This window comes from Eulemur rufifrons, chromosome 25 (assembly GCF_041146395.1).
Source record: "Eulemur rufifrons isolate Redbay chromosome 25, OSU_ERuf_1, whole genome shotgun sequence".
NCBI classification, from domain to species: Eukaryota; Metazoa; Chordata; class Mammalia; order Primates; family Lemuridae; genus Eulemur; species Eulemur rufifrons.
Genome location: NC_091007.1, coordinates 15,879,461 through 15,899,361, shown reverse-complemented (window position 1 = coordinate 15,899,361; position 19,901 = coordinate 15,879,461). Strand labels below are relative to the sequence as shown.

Below are 19,901 nucleotides of genomic sequence, written 5' to 3'. Positions count from 1 at the left end.
TGAGCAGGCAATAAAAAATGTATAGTAAAACATTCCCAAAGTGGGATATATTATAGTATCCCTTGAATATAAAATTATACCACGCCAGTATGGTTCCATTCTCCTCTGATGTGGTCTAGGAAGGCTTTTTCAGGTTGTGGTTGTTCTTATTGAGTCATAAAGTGCCACCTGCTAAAGCACTTTGTATTGGCTGTGACTAACAGCAAAATGTCCCTTGCTAGTATTGATGAAAAGCTTTTAGCCCTCAGCCACACTTGGATCTTGAACTTACTTCTTAATCCCTATCTGACCAGCCGTCTGAACAGCAGGAAGAAGGCTGTGAATGTCAAGGGCAGTTGTGAAGGTCACAGTCCTGCTAGGACTTGCGTCCACCATGCCTGCCAGTGGCTCGAGGTCTGCCCTGAAGCAGGCCATCTGAATACAGGGGCCATAAGCTTGTAATTTCATGGTTGGCCTCTCTTTCCTTTTGTTTACAGAAGATGAAGTTATAACTCTGAAAGAGAAGGCAGATACGGATCATAGAACTATTCAAAAGGTACTGTAACATTTTTACATTGATAAATGACTCTTTTCAATTGAACTATCAGCATAATTGGCCAAATAACACTGTGTCCAGAGTGCCTTACGACGCAGAGGAAAGTTGATTTATATATTTAATCTCTGTCCACTATTTGGGTAGAGTGACTACTAATGAATAGGGAATTGGTCTTGAAAACTCATTGATGTATAGATACTTATTTTATTCAGGACAACTGAACATCTACTTGTTGACTGTATGGAACCAAAAAAGTTACACGACGCTGGGAAGTCCAAAGATGTGCTTGGTATTGTAGAAAAAAATTGTATGATGAAGAATGAGCAGTCTCATGTTCGGATCAGATGTTGGTTGATGTTCATTTTTCTATGCATGAATGAGCTGGGTTTGTGTTATCTGGTAAATCTTAATTTAGAGCAGGGAATTCTTTTGGTATCATGAAAGTCAAGATTTCCTAATGCACCTAAGGCAGCAGGATCTTAGCAGTTCTTGCCCTCCGGTGCAAGCGAGGCACCCCTGTTTCATTCTTGCTGAGCTCTGTGCTTCCCTGCTGTAGCCCCCAAACGCCTTGCTGCTGTGGTTGGTCTTCCCTGCCCTACGGTAAGCTCCACGAGGGCAGAGCCTGCACAATCTCGGTCTCTGGTGTATTCCTGGGGCTGAGCACCGTGCCCGACACACTGAAATAGGCTCTTTGCGTGATGAATAGAATGAGAATGTGTTTAGAGCTCATGAAATTGAGGGATGAAAAAGCAGATTCACATTCCCCAAAGTATTCCTAATAAGCCTAAATGTTTCCCAGCAACCGAACTGCGTATCCATTTTTAAGTTAAAATTGATTACAATGAGACAAAATGAAAAATTCTGTTCCTCAGCCCTGCTGGCCACATTTCGAGAGCTCAGTCGCCACACATGTCCAAGTTCAGTTTTAGATTTCAGCCAGGTCCGATTTTGCAGTTCAGGATCTTCTTAGGTTTCAGATAAAATTACTTCCAAGAAGTATTTTTTGAAAGAAATGGTTACCCCGAGGGGTCAGAGTTGGGAGGTACTTTCTTTGGTAACCGAATCCCGCAAAGGTTTTCACAAGGAGGTTTCATTTTCTCAGTGCTGCACCTCATTTGCAATGTGACAATGTCAATCCCATTTAATCTTCTTGGCATCAACTTCTAAGGTTAAGAAGGAAATCTTGGCTTTCTAGTTTCCCTTAACCATTACCAGTTCATTTACTTGCAATGTTTCTCAAACTCTTCACTCTCTACTACTCCTGGTAGAAATGAATTGCATAAGCTTTCTACTCTCTAGGAAGAGCACAATAAGGAATTAATGCAAACAAACAAAAAAAAAAAAAAAACTCACTGTTAAGCCCCCAGTTGGAAAGAAACATGCCCCCTGAGTGGCTGGTTATACCCTGTGTGAGTTTAAACATGTCAAAGAGGTGCTGCCTGAACTTTCTGGATCTGCAATGCCCAGAGGTAGCCACTGGCCACATGTGGCTATTAGACATTTGAAATTTGGCCAGTGCAACTGAGGAACCGCATCTTTAACTGCTTAATTTTTAATTACTTTACATCTAAATTTAAAAGCTGACTGTCTCAGCTATTGGAAAAACATTATGTATATCTTCAATAACTTAAATCTGCTCTTTCATCTGTACATTTTATGAAATCTAAATATAGATAAGGTATTTCCAGCCAGGCATGGTGGCATATGCCTGTAATGCCAGCTACTCAGGCCGAAGTTGGAGGATGGCTTGAGCCCAGGGATTCAAATCTAGCCTGGGCAGCAACATAGAGATACCTAGTCTCTAAAAAAAAATATTTGTTTTGTTTTGTTTTGTTTTTTTGAGGAAGGGTCTTGCTCTGTCCACTCGGGTTAGAGTGCAGTGGTGTCATCATAGCTCACTGCAACCTCAAACTGCAGGGCTCAAGCAATTCTGCTGTCTCAACCTCCTGAGTAGCTGGGATTACAGGCACACAACCACCATATCTGTCTAATTTTTTCTATCTTTTGTAGAGACGGGTTCTCGCTCTTGCTCAGGCTGGTCTCGAACTCCTGGCCTCAGCCTCCCAGAGTGCTAGGGATTACAGGTGTGAGCCACCACAACTAGCCTTAAAAAAATTTTTTTTAAAAAGTATTTCCAATGAAACCTTAGCTCCCAAACTGAGATGTGCTGTAAGTGAAAAATACACCCCGGATGTTGAAGACTTACTTGGCATAAAAAATGTGAACTATCTCACTAGTAATTTTTAATGTGGATTACCCATTGAAATGGTAATATTTTGGATATATATTGGGATGAGTAAAATATATTATTAAAATTACTTTCACTTGTTTCTTTTACCTTTTTATCAAGGCTGCTATAAATTCAAAATTATATACATATGGCTCACATTATATTTCTATTTGACAGCTCTGTTGCAGACAAATATAACAGACCTGTAATCTCCTTGGTGATTTTTTAAAAATCCTGTCTCTTGTCTTTTCTTTTTTCTCTATCTGCACTGGAGCTTCAGCTCCACACGGACACTGAATATACAGGCACGTGTTGTATTGAGCAGAAAGAATCTAGAACCCTGGGTTCCTGTTCCATTGCTGCCATTAGGTCCCTGGGAGCCAGTCCCTATCTCCCTCCCCCCCGTTTCTCCCAAGCTTCCTGGGAGATAGAGTGAGATGATGTGTGTCAAAGTGCTTTGTCAATTGGGAAGAAGTTCAGACGTTGTTGAACAAAATCAGAGCTGATATTTGCCAGTTTCTTTCATAGCCTTCACTAAATCAGTGAGTTCAGCAATGTTTATTAGGGGCCTTTAAATGGTAGGCCCTGCACTACTGCTGTAAGAATAAAATGTACACACAAACACACACACACATGCACACACACAGCCCCTGCTGTCTAGAGGGGTAGAAAAAAAACCACAGGGCAGTGTGATCGGGACTATAATAGGAGCATGTACACAGACAAGAGATACCTGCCTTTACCTGGAAGGTTCTAGAAAGGCTTTGCAAACAGCTCTGAAACCTTTCTCATACTCTCCTCTTGGGGAGGTGGGCAAGCGGGCAAAAGAGCTGGGTGGGTGTGGGAATGCATGAGGTGTGAGACGGGTTTGTGGAACCACTTGTGACTCAAGAATGAGAGTGGGAGTCTGATAAGCCTAGGCGGTGGGAGCTTGGAGAGAGTCTGGAGGGGGCAGGAAGTGGGGAGACTGGCTGTGAGGAGAGGGGTGAGCAGGAAACGGGAGAAGGGGAGGAGGCAACTTGGAAGCCTTCAGGGAGGCCACGTGTCTTTTTTTTTTTTTTTTTTTTTTTTTTAGCTTTGAGTGCAAGTCAAAATAAGTTGGAAACGGGCCTGAATCCGGGTAGGCTGACGTCTTGCCATGTGTCTGGGCTAAGCACTCTCAGTCATGGAACTCAGTAGCGCTTGGGTTTTAATTCCAATCATGGAATAACAGCCACATCAGTGCCCATCTTGCAGCTGCTGCCACGATGCAATCCATTCTCGTGACTTTCATTCTGGTGGGGACACAGACGGGGACTCAGAGATGGCAGTCGCAGAGGTGATAGGGGCAGGACGCAGGGAAGCAGTTTGCCCTGGGGGCGCACGGCCTGGATTGTTTGGGACCAGGGAAGGCTGGAGGAAGGACACTGCGCTGATACCCAGAAGAGGGCTTAGAGTTGGCCAGGACACGGTGTCCTAAGAGCCATTTGAAAGGCGTGGCGAGGAGCAGGGCACAGTGGCAGAGGATAACTATTCATGCAAAAAGCTTTGAATTATCTTCTGAGTGCATTGAGGAGCCTTGAACATTGCGGTAGGATCCGATCCATGTTTCAAAAAGAAAATGAATGAGAGGGAGGAAAATCCAGAGCAAGAGAGGCCAGTGGAGAGATTACTTGGATCAACCAGTATAAAGTCCTGAGACAACAAGGACAGTGACGCTGGGGGTGTTTATTGAATGAATAAACACATGAGTTAATTGAATCGCATGGATGTCCAAACCAAGGGTTGAATTTTACCAGCCTGTATAACACTTGCAAATAGCAAACAATCATTTAAAATCCTGAGGCCAGTTGCACGGGTACTTTGGCCCTGCAGTGTACGCTTTTAATGGCCGTTTTCAATTGGTGTGAATATGGTTCGATATGCACATAAATATGGCACAAAACCCCTAAAATATGATAAATAGGTCATATAAAGGGTAAAACAAAAATTGTTCTTTTTGATAGATGAGGATTTGTTCTGTTGTGTATTAATGTCACATTTTGGGGGGTTGGAGTGAGGAAAGTTGCAAGTAAATTGGCATTTTTTGTGTATATTTTGCTTCCTTATATAATACTTCTACAGTAATATAACATGATAGTCCACTGAAATTTTATTTGTCCTTTGATCATATTGAGATCCATTTTCTCATATCAAAATGTTTCCCTAAATGCTATTGAGAAGGGATTTCAGGTGTTCTCGTCTTTAAGCAAATTGTAATTTCTTCTCTATTTCAGTTACTGGATGGTAGAGAGAGATTAAGAAATGAGCTTGAACATGAACAATCACTCGTCCAAGATATGGTAAGATCATTTCCATTATTTCCTAATGAATTTGAATTCAGGACTTTAATTGCGAAAGTTTTATAAACTTTATTTGTAACTTGTTCCTGTGAACTATTCCTTTCACCTTTATCAAAAAATCCAAGTGCATGTATGATTATAAACATTTTTAAGTGATCATTTTAAAGAAAGCAGTTTAAGTAGTTCCATGATAAATATACATACTATGTAGCAGAGTCTTACATAAAAAATAGCATTACCATTTAAAACAGTGTTTAAAAATTTTTGCATTTTATTATGGAGATTTAAAAAAAAACAAATACAAGAGCCCAATATTTTGAAGGATTTGCTATTTTTAGTTACAAATTGCCATAAGTGACAACAAAAAAAGAGCCCAGCTAGATATTTTGGCATTCTGTGTTAGTCTCATAAGAAAACACTGCCTTTTTATGTTCTTTTAAGAGAACTTTCCAGACGGCTGGTCTTTTATTTTATCAGTTGACTACCCACCCCCAGGCTCTCCCCAACCCCCTGCCCAGCTTATGGGGGTGTATGTTGGCTTTCAACTGATCACCACTAGTATGTCTTTGTTACAGTAAACTGACTGTGTTTATTATAATAAAAAATAAAACACAGCTTGACTTGCGTTCTAAATGTGCTTGAAAAGAATATGATACTGTTTAGAAGAGAAAAGGTTGTTCATAGGAAATCAACACCACTCCAGATATTGAAACCTTCGCTTTTCTACAGCTTGTCACATTTTGTGCCAAGTCATGACTGTTTCCCTAACTCTGTTTTGTTACTCTCAGCACCCTGTGTTTTGGGTTCCTTGTCATAGAAATTAATGCAAAACAATGCTCCGAGATTACAATAAAGCCTTCTATGAAACCAACTGGGGAATGCAGGCAACGGAAAAAAAAATTAGGGTCAGTTATTCACAAAAACCATGTGTTAGCAAATACGTTGCTTTGAACGCTCTACTTTTAAATACCTGGTGTATAAAAATAGTTTCCATTTTTAGATTTGAGTCTATTTGGTGGATTTCCTCTGCCCCCATCCCCCACCCTCTTCTGTCATTCCTCCAAAGTCCAGGCTTTGCTTCTGAAAACAAACAACTAAATGTGCGTATTGTCATTAAAATCGAAAGTGTTTTTAGAGAGTGGGAAGCCGATGTTATATTGTCAGTGTGTTAGCAGCAATAGAAAAGAAATTAAAACTACTCAGTCGGTGAATTGGTGCTCATACTAGGAGCAGATTCCTTACTCTTTGAATTACTTTGCCTATTTATTTTAACTGTAAGCCTCGAACGGGTGCTATTGTATTGCCCACGGGGGAACCAATCACGTTTTATTTTGTGGTTTAGAGGTTTGTTGAGCCACAAACCTGTTGCCAAGCAGCAAGAGCCTGCACCGCAAACCCCACGACAGCGCTGAGAGCCTTCAGGATGCTCAGAACTAGTTTGGGGGTTCTTGTTTTCAGCAGAGGGGGTGGAGTTGAGGTTCTTGTGACCGAAGTTTCCGTCACATACCTGCTTGGGGCCCAGCAGAGGTCACTATTATTTCGAACCTGCTCTCTCCTCCCACTGCCCCCAAGCCATTCTGTTATTCCCTGGGAGGGAGGCTGGCTTTGTTGCTATTTGGGCTTCCTTTATTTCTTGCTAGACTGCTTTTTTTCCAGGACTTGCGATTGCCCAGGCAAGAGAGAGTGGGAGAAGGTGAAGTTGACCCCAGTCATTGTATAGAAATCAAAAAGCTTTCCCGCTGAAAGGTTTTGGTTTTATGATTGTCTATTCCTGTTTCTTTTTTTTTTTTTTTTGAGACAGAGTCTCACTCTGTTGCCCAGGCTAGAGTGAGTGCCGTGGCGTCAGCCTAGCTCACAGCAACCTCAAACTCCTGAGCTCAAGCGATCCTCCTGTCTCAGCCTCCCGAGTAGCTGGGACTACAGGCATGTGCCACCATGCCCAGCTAATTTTTTCTATATATATTTTTAGCTGTCCATATAATTTCTTTCTATTTTTAGTAGAGGTGGGGTCTCGCTCTTGCTCAGGCTGGTCTCGAACTCCTGAGCTCAAACGATCCGCCCACCTCGGCCTCCCAGAGTGCTAGGATTACAGGTGTGAGCCACCGCGCCCGGCCTATTCCTGTTTCTTAATACAATTTGTTTTCTGGCTTATTAAGAACATAAGGTAAAAAGTCAAAGAGCTGGTAGTAAAGATACACGATCAGTATAGACAGGTAAGCAATGAAACGGGGAGTGATTGGACCCTGAGATTGGCTTTTGGGGAAGCATATGAAATAATTCCCTATCTTTCTACAGCTCCTGGGCTGAGTGGCTTTCATTTATCTAGAAGCTAACAAAAGAGAGAGAGAGAGAGAGAGTCCTCAGCAGAAAAGTACTATGATTGAACTCTTTCTCTTACCTATTAACTAATTTCCATCTGCTTCCTCCCAGTGCACCTGGGTTCTCAGAACGATAAGACTTGAGACAGGAAGGAGGTATACAGGTTGCTCTAGCCCCATTCTGGGGACACGGCACTAAGTCACCACTGCAGTCTGCCTCGCTGCGGAAACTGGGCTCCCAATGCCTGAGTTCCCCCTGAGACAGGCTTCAGGTGTGCCCAGCCCTGTGGCGTGTAACATGGCCGTGTGTGGCCACCCAGCTAGGGAACCGATGCTTTTGGTGTATTGATAGAGAAGCTCTGGGAATGGCGGCTCTTCCTCAAGACAAACGTGATATGAGTATGGCCCATGTGGCTGCGCCCCTCCGTGCCACGGCAGGCGGGGCAGCAGGTTCTGCCGCCCCCGTGGTGCCCGTTTGGCCATCAGAGAGGTCCTAACCACTGCCCAGTGAAACGTGCTCCGCCAAGGACATCTGGCGGTCCTGCTTAGCCTCCGCCATCTCCTCATGGAGTCAAAGAGGCGGAGAGACAACCTTGTGAAAGAAGGGGTCCCTTGAGGGGTGTTGTTCAAAATTCATCAGGATGAAGCCCCCAAACCCTGGTTGCGATTCACCCCACCTGAAATCCGCAGACAGATGTATCCTCCTAGAATCAGGACGTTTGTCCCAAGATGCCTGAGAGTACTGTCTCTTAATGCTGTCCCCTCTTCCTGAAGTGCCCTCTCTCGGTCAGCCCCTGGTCCCCTCCTACGCATCCTTTGGGTCAGAGGTCAGGCAGTACCTACCTCCTCTGGGAAACCTCCTCCCACCCCCTCCCCAACGTCCTGGCCTGGAGGGGGAGCCCCCCTCCCATCCACACGGCGCCCAGTTCTCTCAGGGCTCTCATCACGTTCTATGGAGATGGTGCTAACTTTGCTGCCGCTCCCATTCTGTGAGCTGCTTGAGAGCAGGAACAGCGTCTTGTTCACGGGGTACCCCCCAAACCTAACATGGTGGCCGCCGTGGAGTAGATGCACAGTAAATATTTGTTACGAGTAAATGAAGGAATGAATAATAAAAATCATTAGTTGAAAGTGGCTTAACCCACACTCTGGGATGAACGACATACAGTTTCATAAGCTCATAGTATTGTTAATACGCTCACGTGACACAGCTACACAATATACAGATTAACTAGAATGTGGTTTCCAGGATCAGTTTCTAGGTCCCACTCCGGTGGTTCTCAGACTTTCTGATCTCAGGATCCCTCTACATTCTTAAGAATTATTGAAGGCCGGGCGCGGTGGCTCACGCCTGTAATCCTAGCACTCTGGGAGGCCGAGGTGGGAGGATCGCTCGAGGTCAGGAGTTTGAGACCAGCCTGACCAAGAGCGAGACCCCATCTCTATTAAAAATAGAAAGAAATTATCTGGATAGCTAAAAATATATAGAAAAAATTAGCCGGGCATGGTGGCACATGCCTGTAGTCCCAGCTACTTGGGAGGCTGCGGCAGGAGGATCACTTGAGCCCAGGAGTTTGAGGTTGCTGTGAGCTAGACTAACACCACGGCACTCTAGCCCGGGAAACAGAGCGAGACTCTGTCTCAAAAAATAAATGAATAAATAAATAAAACATGCATTGAAACTTCCTCTTAACCCTGGAATTGTTTGGAGGTGTGTTGCTGAATTTCCATGTGTTTGGAGATTTCCGTAACCTTTCAGTTATTGATTCCATTATGATTAGAAAACATTATGTAAACTATTAACTTTTAATAATGTACTCAGGTTTAATGTATGGTTCAGGATGTGGTTTATAGCTGTGAATGTTGAAAAAAATGTATTCTGCTATTGTCATAGGGAGTGTCCCCTAAATGTCCGTTAAATTCTATTGATTGATTGATTACAGTCTACTGGTATCCAATGAAGTGTAGAAATACCACATCCAGTTAGGGCCCTTTACTCTCCCATTTTTAAAATATAATTTTCTTTTTTTTTTTTTTTTTTTTTTGTTGAGACAGAGTCTCACTTTGTTTCCCAGGCTAGAGTGAGTGCCATGGCGTCAGCTTAGCTCACAGCAACCTCAAACTCCTGGGCTCAAGCGATCCTACTGCCTCAGCCTCCCGAGTAGCTGGGACTACAGGCATGCGCCACTACGCCCGGCTAATTTTTTCTATATAGATTTTTTTTTTTAGGTGTCCATATAATGTCTTTCTATTTTTAGTAGAGACGGGGTCTCGCTCAGGCTGGTCTCGAACTCCTGACCTTGAGCAATCCACCCGCCTCGGCCTCCCAGAGTGCTAGGATTACAGGCGTGAGCCACCGCGCCTGGCCTAAAATATAATTTTCTTAAGCATTTCTTCTACATACATTGAAGGCCACATTAGATGATGTTAAAATTTTTGCATTAACCATGAAATTCGATTCAAGAAACTCATAAGAAGTTAGTGTATTATGCTAATATTTACCCTGATTTTCATCCGTTTATTTGCTCTTTCCTTTCTAAAGTTCCAAGCCTTCTTCTAATATCATTTCCTTTTTGTGCAAAGACTGCCTTTAGCATTCTGTGAGGGCAGCTCTACTGGCAACAAATTCTCTTAGTTTTACTCCAGCTGAGAATATCTTTATTTTGCTTTCATTCTTGAAGAATAGTTATGCCTGATGTAAAATTCACAGTAGAAAGTTCTTCTCATTGTATTTATATTGAAAGTGCTTCTCTTATAGACAGTAAATAGTTGGGTCCTGTTTCCCACTCCCCCCCCCATAGATCCTGGCCATTTCTGCATTTTGACTAGATTGTTTAGTCCATCAACATTCAGTGTTACTATTGATAGGACTGGATTTAAGACTACCGTTTCATTATTTGTTTTCTATGTTTTCTCTGGGTTTTTTTTTTTTTTTTGTCATTGTTCCTCTGTTTCTTCTTTTTTGCCTACCTTATAACAATTTAGAATTCCATTTTAATATCTATTGTCATTTGGCTATACATTTTAGTGGTTGCTGTAGTGATTATAATTTACAATCTTAACTTATGACCATCCACTTAGAGTTAGTGTTGGGCAATTTCATGTAAAATATAGAACCTTTGCAAATATATGTTTATTTATATTGGTTAATTTATCTCTCCATTCTTCACGTTAGAGTTGTCATATGTTTTATATTTATACCAGTGTTATAATTCTTGCTTCAAACAGTCTTATGTGTTTGAAAGAAAGTAAGAGAAAATAGCCATATATTTACTGAGATATTTACCATTTCTGAGCTGCCTTTAGCTTTTCTTATAGGTAAAATCGTATGGAGAAAATTATTTTCAAACCATTATAATGGAACTTAACTATAATATAGTCATGTGCTGCATAATAACGTTTTGGTCAACAATGAACTGCGTATACAATGTTGGTCCAATGAGATTATAATACCATATTTTTCTGTACCTTTTCTACGTTTAGATATGTTTAAAGACACAAATACTTCCCATTGTGTTACAGTTTCCTGCAGTATTTGTTACAGTAACATGCTGTACAGGTTTGTAGCCTGGGAGCAAGAGGCTATACCATATAGCCTAGGTGTGTAGTAGGCTGTACCATCTAGGTTTGCATAAGTACACTCTATGCTGTTCACACAACGATGAAGTCACCTAACGATGCACACCTCAGAACACATCCCCGTCGTTAAACCATGCGTGACAACATGAGGCTGAGTTTAAGTACACCGAGACCATCTAAATAGTCTTTCATGGGCATCAGTAACTGCCTCCCTGACTTCAACGTATCCCAAGACAGATCTGCTCTCTGTTGAGTTCTGCTCCATTAGTAGGTGCGAGAGAGTTTTGAAAATCCATTGTAGTTGTTGTTCAGATGCCAATGAGATTAATGGTTAGATATATTTTTCGTCATTGCTTAATTTCAAATAAGATTAGTCATACTTAGAATGACTGGCATTGCTCATAAATTTATTTTATGAAAAAAATCTTAATATTATGGAAGCATGCATTAATAATACATCTTTTGATATGCCTTTTATGCCAGAAATTAAAATCGATTTTTAAAGTAAAATTTCATTTGTTATGTTGTTGAAGTTTGACTAATAATCTTAAATTTCTCAAAAAAATCTTGTAACACCTAGAATTTATAGCTATAATAGTGTATCAAACAAATTATCAACTCATAAGCAAACAATGCATGTTTTTCCATAATCTCTGATACTTAAAGCAATAAATTAATGCTAATTACTTTAAATATTTGCATTTTTATATATTTCTGTTCACTTTTCTTTAATGTTCTTTTTCTGGATACAAGCTTGTTTTCTCTTAATCCCCCTTCAATATTATAACTTGTATTCCCGTAATAGTTTTGGAAGTCAAACGGTTTTAAATGCTACTTTTTCATCACTTATGGAAGTTTTATAGAAAATTCTCTTCTTTAATCTTTGCAAACAATACCAAATGATGTGAACCTTTGCTTTTAGATTAATAGACAGAAAGAGGACATGGAATCAAAAAGGTTTGGCAGCCTGAGCATCAAGGTTGGTATTTAAGTTCTCTCTCTCTTTCTCTTTTTTTTTAAATTCTGTGTTTCTCTTATTTTGAGATCTGGATTGAAGAATCTCTAGGTACCATACTGAGGCTTTTCACTTTCCAACTTCTGAGTTTGAAAGAGAAAATTCGTGAAAGTGAGGCAGGAAGTGTGAATGGGAGATCAGGCAATGGTTGTTGAGAGCAAGCTGCAAGCCACTAGGGGCTTCAAAGTGCGGAAGTGTGTCCCTGTGTACCCATCCTGGGGCCCCAGGCCCTGCCTTCAGGTCCCTGAACTTCCCTTCCTACCTTCTGCTTCCCTACCTTCTTCCTGCCTTAATACGGACCTCAAGCTACCACCTCACCCCCTCCACAAAGACCCCCCCTTTCCCGGTCTTTCCCAGGAACGTTGATCTGTTGTTCTGTTTCTCTTAGGCTGCTAGGATCAGTGCGGGGAGTGGAGAAATGAGCCTCCCCTGCAAATCAAGTCCAGCTAGGGAGGACTGGGGGTCCCAGAGCAAGAACAGATCCATGCCCTCTGGGACTGGAAGTGTCAACTCTGCCATTCCAGCTCCGGGGAGGGGAAGGGAGGAAAAGAAAGGGACACAAACCTGAGAAACAAAATGAGAATAACAAAATTGGTTCTTTTTGGTGTGCCAGCGCTCGCGATCAGCCAAGTGGAAAGAGACCTCCTCGTCCTCGGGTCCCCCACAGTCCAAGCCCCCGTCCAAGCCCGAAGCAGCTTCAAGGCCACATTCTGCGTCTACCAGTGCATCGTCTGCTGGATCCAAAAAATCTAAGACTTCAAAGAAGAAAGCTTTAAAGCAAAAGCGGTCCGGGGTAAGAACTGCTTCCATGACACACCCTAGGGCCCTGTCATCTGCAGAGGGACTCCTGTCCCTGTAGCACTCTCAGGAAGGCTGACAGCCTGAGCACATCTGAACAGGGCCCTGGTGCCTCCTCTTTAGCCAACACATCCTTGTTAGGCCCCTTAACTTTCTCAAGATGAAGCCAACGTTATCCCCACGCTTGATGGTTTATCTAGCTTCATCACTAAGCCTTGGTGAATCTCTACTTAATTAGCAAAATAGAGAAGCCACATCTTAGGCACTTTCTAAGGTATATAATTTCTAACTCATTCCTGCCCAACATCTATCAGAAGCTTCCTGAAGATTCCCCGAAAGACACAGAGGTATCTAGTCCATTCACTCCTGTAGGATTGCACAATCGACAACTGGATTCAATCCCACTATCAGAGACACGAATGCATGAATTACATGCTGTTGTTTCTCCTTACCCGTCTGCCCTTCCAAAGAGTCAGAGCTGTTCTTACTGGACCTAGGGTGGTACCACCGGCCAACATAAAAAGACTTGCTAAGAAGTAGCTCTGGGATGCTCAGCCCACCGTTGGCTGGTCGTGTGGGGGTCGCTGAGACACTGCTTGCGACATTACGCAATTCCTCCCTTCATGATGATACGGTGGAGAATATTCTTCGGCTCTTAGCTCTGGGGATAGTTATACTCTCTGAGCAGTTGATCTGTGGCACTGCGGGTTGGGTAACTAGCCAAGGCTCCTTTTTAGCACTATGAGCAAGTAAGTGTTCACTTGTAGAAAGCTCAGAACCCAGTTGGTGACACATATGGCCACCATCTAGTGCTTCACACAAACTCTTCTGTCCTGTTTCTACGTGTTCCCGTGGTCTTCCTCCTTCCCCTCCAGGGGGCAGAACCTGCCTCTCTCCCACTTAACACATGGAGGCAGAGAACAGAATCGTGCACCCTGTGTGCATCCTTGCTCCAAAAAGGGGGAAGGAGAGGAGCAGGCTTCTCATGCCACCCCTGTGGGCAGATCCCTCCCCATTCCAGCAGAGCAGCCAGGGAGCAGGTGGAAGGAGGCTTTGTACCAGCGGAAGCCACTCCAGTCGGAAGGAGACTTCAGGAGATGAGACAAAGCATTCTCTCCTAAGAGCACTTCCACTTTGCAGAAGGTTAGGAAGTACAGACAACTGGAAATCAGTGTCATTTCCCAAGGAACGGAATAACACTGGGGGAGGCGAATTTTGCACACGACTGACCAGTGAGTGACCGGGTTCTAGAAGTAGGATGGTTTATAATCCATGTTTGGGAAAGTATTTTTTTGGCCCACAAAAAGAAAAACATAAACAAAAACCAAAAACCCCGGCCTGAGTGTGCAATGCTGCCTGCTGACCTGGTCTGGAAGACCAGCCGCGCCGGGTGAGGGCGCCATGCCATGCCTTGAACTTAGTGAGCCTGCTCCGGAAGGCTGAGTCAGCTGCCATGACACTGGTCACGTGTCAGGGGTCTGGGGTCGGAGGCTCTGAGATGATGGCTGGGAGGACTGCAGAGCAGGGTCAGGGATGGGACAGACCAGCTGAGCCTCCAGTCCTGAGGTCACAGCAGCAGGGGGTGGCTGCAGCAGAAGGCGCCCCAGTCTCCGCAGCAACCCAAGGCTGGAACTAAATCCTACAATTCCAGCTCAGAAACTCCAGTGTCCTCAATTTACAGATAGAAGCTTCCAAAGTCACGGCCATGAGGGGCAATGACATCTTCTGTTCTCTCCCACTGACAATGCACAATAAAGGAAAGACAAAGGCCGGCTTGGGATCTCTGGGAAGGTGTCACTTCAGTAGGCCTTTCTCTTATCAGTGTCACCGTCTTTCCATCTGACTGTAATAACTGTGGCCTGGATGCTTCCAAAGCTTAACCTTTTGTCATGTGGGGGAGAGTCTGAAGTTAATGTGTAACAGTAAGTAAAAATTGGACCAGGGGAAGGGACAGATGATTGATGTATGCTAGATCATTGTTTTTAATTAACATTCAAGAATCATTAGGTAAAATATCTTTGCAATAGTTTTGCAATTATGACCATAGTTGCAAGCTTGCTGATGTTCACATCTCTATAGTAATTGACTCAATTGTAAAGTGAAATATATTTTTCTAGATCACCGTCATGTGCACTTTTGTTGTTAGTAATAATAATCTGGTTGTTATAAGCACTCCCTTCTCTCACCTTCCCATGTGCTTTATTCTTCACTGTATATTAATTCACACACACTAGTTATAATTTTTCCTGCTTCTCTCTTTTAAGTCTATTGTGGTAGCTGGATCTCTTAAAATTATCTTTACAGGGTGACCACACGTCCATGACCAAATGGAGAGCTTGCTACAGGAATTTTTTACAACAGTCATTTCACTTATCTAATTAATCATACTTATTTTTTGAAATCTGTGTCAGGCGGTGGGAACAGAACACATGCTCCCCACGGCGGAGCACACAGTGATAAACGGAGTGTTTAGCCAGTCTGAAAGATACGATACGAACACTGCCATTCTGATTGCTATTTATGAAAGATTTCACAACATCAGATTTGTATTTGTGTAATGCTTTGGGGTAAAGTTTATTTTTTGATAGCTGTAAAACATTTCCAATACTAAGGCTGCACATATCAAGGTTAAATTGGATTCCCAGATTTTCCAAGCCCCCGACTCCACGGTAATTAGTTCATTAAGGCTGCACCCAGTAAATCCTTCCCTGGAAGACTTGTGAGCGTCCACGGGGTCCCCTGGTCTGCGCCGACGGAACATATGGTGTGTGCTCGGCTCTGGAGAAAGCATCAGGGCCCTTCTGTGTGGGAAATGGGGCAGGGACAAAGTCATTTCTGTTCCCATTCTTAGAGTTCTCCCAATACGGAGCAACTCGTGCAGATAAAAAGACTTTGATAAGAACTCTACGGTGTTGGGTTTTTTTTAAACATTCAAGAATTGTTAGGTAAAATAGTTTCACAACAGTTTTGTAATTAGGACCATCGCCACCCTGCAAGCTTGTACATTTTCAAAAATTATTATTGTGGGATATAGGATTATTATTATAGGTATATAGGATTATAGGCTAGATGGGTAAAAAAGAGGTCTTTCCTTCTGAAATGTACTATTTTTCTCTTACACGACCCTTTTGTTTGATTAAATTGCATATGAAGTTTAACGTAAACTCTATTAGAGAAGAAAATAATATAATCTGTTGTTTCAGTATTCCATTCATTTTTCCCTTGGCTTGGCTTGATAGAGCAGGCAGTTAGTTAATAGTTGTGCAGAGCAATGTAGGGAAGCCAGCACTTCGCTCACTGCTTATCTGGTAGCACCGGCCGATGGAGTAATACAGAGACAGGGCAATCGTGGGCACGTGCGTGATCTTTGCAGGTTGTCAAAGGATAGTTACCATATTTTGATAGACTATGCCAACCAAAAGAATTTTCCTTATCCTACTGGATCTTTGTTTCATATTTTGAATAACTTTAAAAATGTAGAGATAATTGAAATTAGACACTACAATTATTCACTTTATTTTTTACTTGAGACAGAGTCTCACTCTGTTGCCCAGGCTAGAGTGCCATGGCGTCAGCCTAGCTCACAGCAACCTCAAACTCCTGGACTCAAACAATACTCCTGCCTCAGCCTCCCAAGTAGCTGGGTCTACAGGCATGCGCCACCATGCCCAGCTAATTTTTTCTATATATATTTTTAGTTGTCTATATAATTTCTTTCTATGTTTTAGTAGAGACGGGGTCTTGCTCTTGCTCAGGCTGGTCTCGAACACCTGAGCTCAAACAATCCACCCACCTCGGCCTCCCAGAGTGCTAGGATTACAGGCATGAGCCACCGTGCCCGGCCTCACTTTATTTTTTAAATCAAATGTTTTCCTTTATCGCTAAAATGAATTCATCTTTGGATTCTGCTCTAAGAGACCAAATTTGAAAATCTGAGTTAACATCATGTTTAAAATTCAACCGAAAAGTTGGCTTCTGTCTTATAGGCTATTTTATTCTGGGTAGTTTGATGACAAATAAATGCTTTTAGTACATTTAGAAGTGAAAATATTCTAGTGAAAATAATATTCCATATTTGTTGCACAAATGAAAAATGTTATTTGTTCAAAACCTCTTGAGGGATTTTGTACTTTTTCTCTTCTTGTTTATATTGTTGGGAAACAGTCGTAACATTTTATTTGCGGAGTTTGCCATATTTTGGTATGATTTAAATTTAGAATGGAAGGTTTTGCTGTGGAAATCAGGAATAAACTGAAGGTTTGTATTATGCCCTGTTCTTCCCCAGGCACTCTCAGCTCTGGGGACAGATGTTAGGTACTGACCACATGTGATACTGACTTGGTGGTCACGAAGTGTCATCTGGACATTCAGGGATCCACAGAGCAGCCTTCTTATCCTTCACTGCATGGTGTTGCTCGATTCCACTTACCTGGGTTCAGCTATGGGCTTCCCCACACTTCCCGCTGGGGAGCTGAGGCCAGTCCTGAACACCAGGTCATTTGGCCAGAGTCCTGACACTGTCCAGATGTGGGTCTTTCCCCTAGAAGGCTGAACATCTAAAACATGCTGCCACTCACCCTCAGTGTCACCATTGAGTTTGCCAATGCTGCTGTCTGCAGCTGTGTGCCATCATGGAACTGCTTCAATAGCAATGCATGAAGGTGGTTACACCCCTCTGGACACTGGCAGTGGACTGTTGGCCACCCTCTTTGGATCCAACTTTGCCAACTTGTCAGTTTCTCCAACCCTGTTCTCTCTGGCCCTAATCTCTCTGAGTCCCAGCTTTCTCTTCAAACTCTGGGAATAAATCTATATGAGTCATAACACATTAATTTTGTTTGCTTTAGGAATTTATTTTCATGGAGGTAGTTCTTAAACTTTTCCTCATTTAATATCCCCTTTGTTTTCTTTTTCTCCATGTAATAATGTCTGCTTGTTCATCAAGAAAACGAAAGTTACTAAAGAAGAGGTATGTGTTTCCTTTATTTATTCATCTCTTACATATTTCTTCCAATTTGCATATCTGGACAACTTTAGATAACCGATAATACCTCCATGAGTTGATTTAATGGTAGCTAAATTTAAAGAGTTCTTAAGTTTTGTTAGCCTATGCCCCTTAATTAGTGAATAAGGGTACACTTTTACTTTAGGCTTTTAAATATAGCTTGAGGGTCTCCTTCACCAGTCTTAGTGTGGGAATCATTTCTCTGTTGAATATATAATTCAGCTTTTGAAATATATGTATGTTTCAGCTCTTGTGTTAACTGAACTCCATAACTTTTCATGTCATTGGTAGATAATTCCTTTTTCTATTCGAGGTCTGTAACTCCTTTTCCTTTTTGTTTTTGTTCTTGTTGTTTTGAGATCATGTCTCATTATATTGTCCAGTCTGGTCTCAAACTCCTGGGCTCAAGCAGTTCTCTCATCTCAGCCTCTCAAGTAGCTGGGATTACAGGCGCGCAGCACTGTGTGTGGCCGCGATAACTCCTTTTTCTATTTCAGATGTAGAATAGAAAAACGAGTTCTCTACAACCAGTGCTATGAAGTGTTAGGGAGTCCAGTTAATCCAATGGCTGAAAGCACACAGTGAATATTTATTTGGATTCGGGCTGCCAGAATTGATGGACAGGTCCCAGCTCTGTCTTCAAACTCTGGGAATAAGTCTACATGAGTTATAACATGTCAATTTTGTTTGCTTTAGGAATTTAATTTCATGGAGGTGGTTCTTAAAAACTTTTCTTCATTTAATACCCCCTGTGTTTTCTTTTTCTCAATGTAATATCTGCTTGTTCATCAAGAAACTGGAACCCATTAAAGAAAAGGTATGTAACAACCTAGAGTGGGATTCTGATGGTCTGTCTTCCTTGTTGAGAATCTGCAAGTGGGTTCCAATGAAAATATATAAATTTCTATCTGGTTTACATTAAATGAAGCATTAGAATATTTTAAAGGTAATTTTGTATCGAAATTAGTAAGATTGTAATATGAAGTTAGGTTCTTTTCTCTTTTAATTTTTTTTAAATTTTATTAGATCTAGGGGGTACAAGTTTGGAAAAGCTAAGAGAGCAAAAAATTAAGAAAGCTACAACAACCAAAAAAGATTTCAGATTTCAGGCTGAAGCATCCAAGCAGCTGATTGAGAAGAGATCAATGAGAAGCCACTGTAATTTGTAGGAACCTCTAAGAATCTCCCACCATATAGCTTAGTCTTCAGCAGTAAAAGAGTGTTATGAGTTCTCCAGAAAGCCACTGTAAAACTCATATCTGTCCATGCATCTTGCTCCAAATGCCTTTGGGATAATCTTTTCCAATGTTTCCATCAAAGGTACAGTTCTTTGGAGTTTCTAAGATGTTATATCCTTCAAAAAAATTAAAGTTTAACGTAGATATTTTCATGCAACAAAATTGATATAATTTGTTGCAGCAAGATTTGCATTTGACACCTTCATTGTTACCATTTCTGGAGCTTTCATTCTTTGTGTAGGTCAAGTTTCTGTCTGTTATCGTTATTGCCACTTCCTTTTGGTCTGCTGGCAATGCGTTCTCTTAGTTTTTGTGTGTGCCTAAAAAAGAATCTCTATGTCTCTATTTTGCTTTCATTTTTAAGAGTCTCATGCTCTACCGACTGAGCTAGCTGGGTGCCTTGCTTTCATTTTTGATAGATATTTTTCTGAGTCTGGGTTGATAGTTTTATTTTCTTTTAACATCTCGAAGGTGAGACTCCACTGTCTTTTGGCTTACATAATTTCTGACAAAACATCTGCTGTAATTTTTAACATTGCTTCTCTGTAACGTGTCTTTTATTTTGCAATGACTTCAAGAGTTTCTCTTCATCTTTATTTTATGACAGTTAGATTACAGCATGTCTTTGGGCATTTGTTGTCTTCTCTCCTTCATCTCTTTATTTCTGTTTATCCTGATTTAGCTTCATGAATTAGTAGTTTGATATTTTTCTTTAACTTCTGACCATGTTCTTCAATTATGTCTTTGCCTTTGAATATATGTGTTAGACTGTTTGATATTGTCCTACAACTCTTCTATGCCATGCTATTAATTTTGAATGACTTTTTTCTCTTTGTTTCAGTTTGGGGAATTTCTTTTGACC

At 41.7% G+C, this 19,901-nt stretch overlaps 1 protein-coding gene across 1 annotated transcript in view; it reads left to right on the top strand.

Annotated features, from left to right (window-relative positions):
- Nucleotides 1-19,901, top strand: part of C25H10orf67 (chromosome 25 C10orf67 homolog) — an 87,954-nt gene that overhangs the window by 30,966 nt on the left and 37,087 nt on the right. The window contains exons 8-11 of the mRNA XM_069458848.1: nt 477-535; nt 5,021-5,086; nt 11,906-11,962; nt 12,612-12,791. Coding sequence (XP_069314949.1) covers nt 477-535; nt 5,021-5,086; nt 11,906-11,962; nt 12,612-12,791 — 362 coding nt within the window. The remainder of the gene's footprint in view (nt 1-476; nt 536-5,020; nt 5,087-11,905; nt 11,963-12,611; nt 12,792-19,901) is intronic.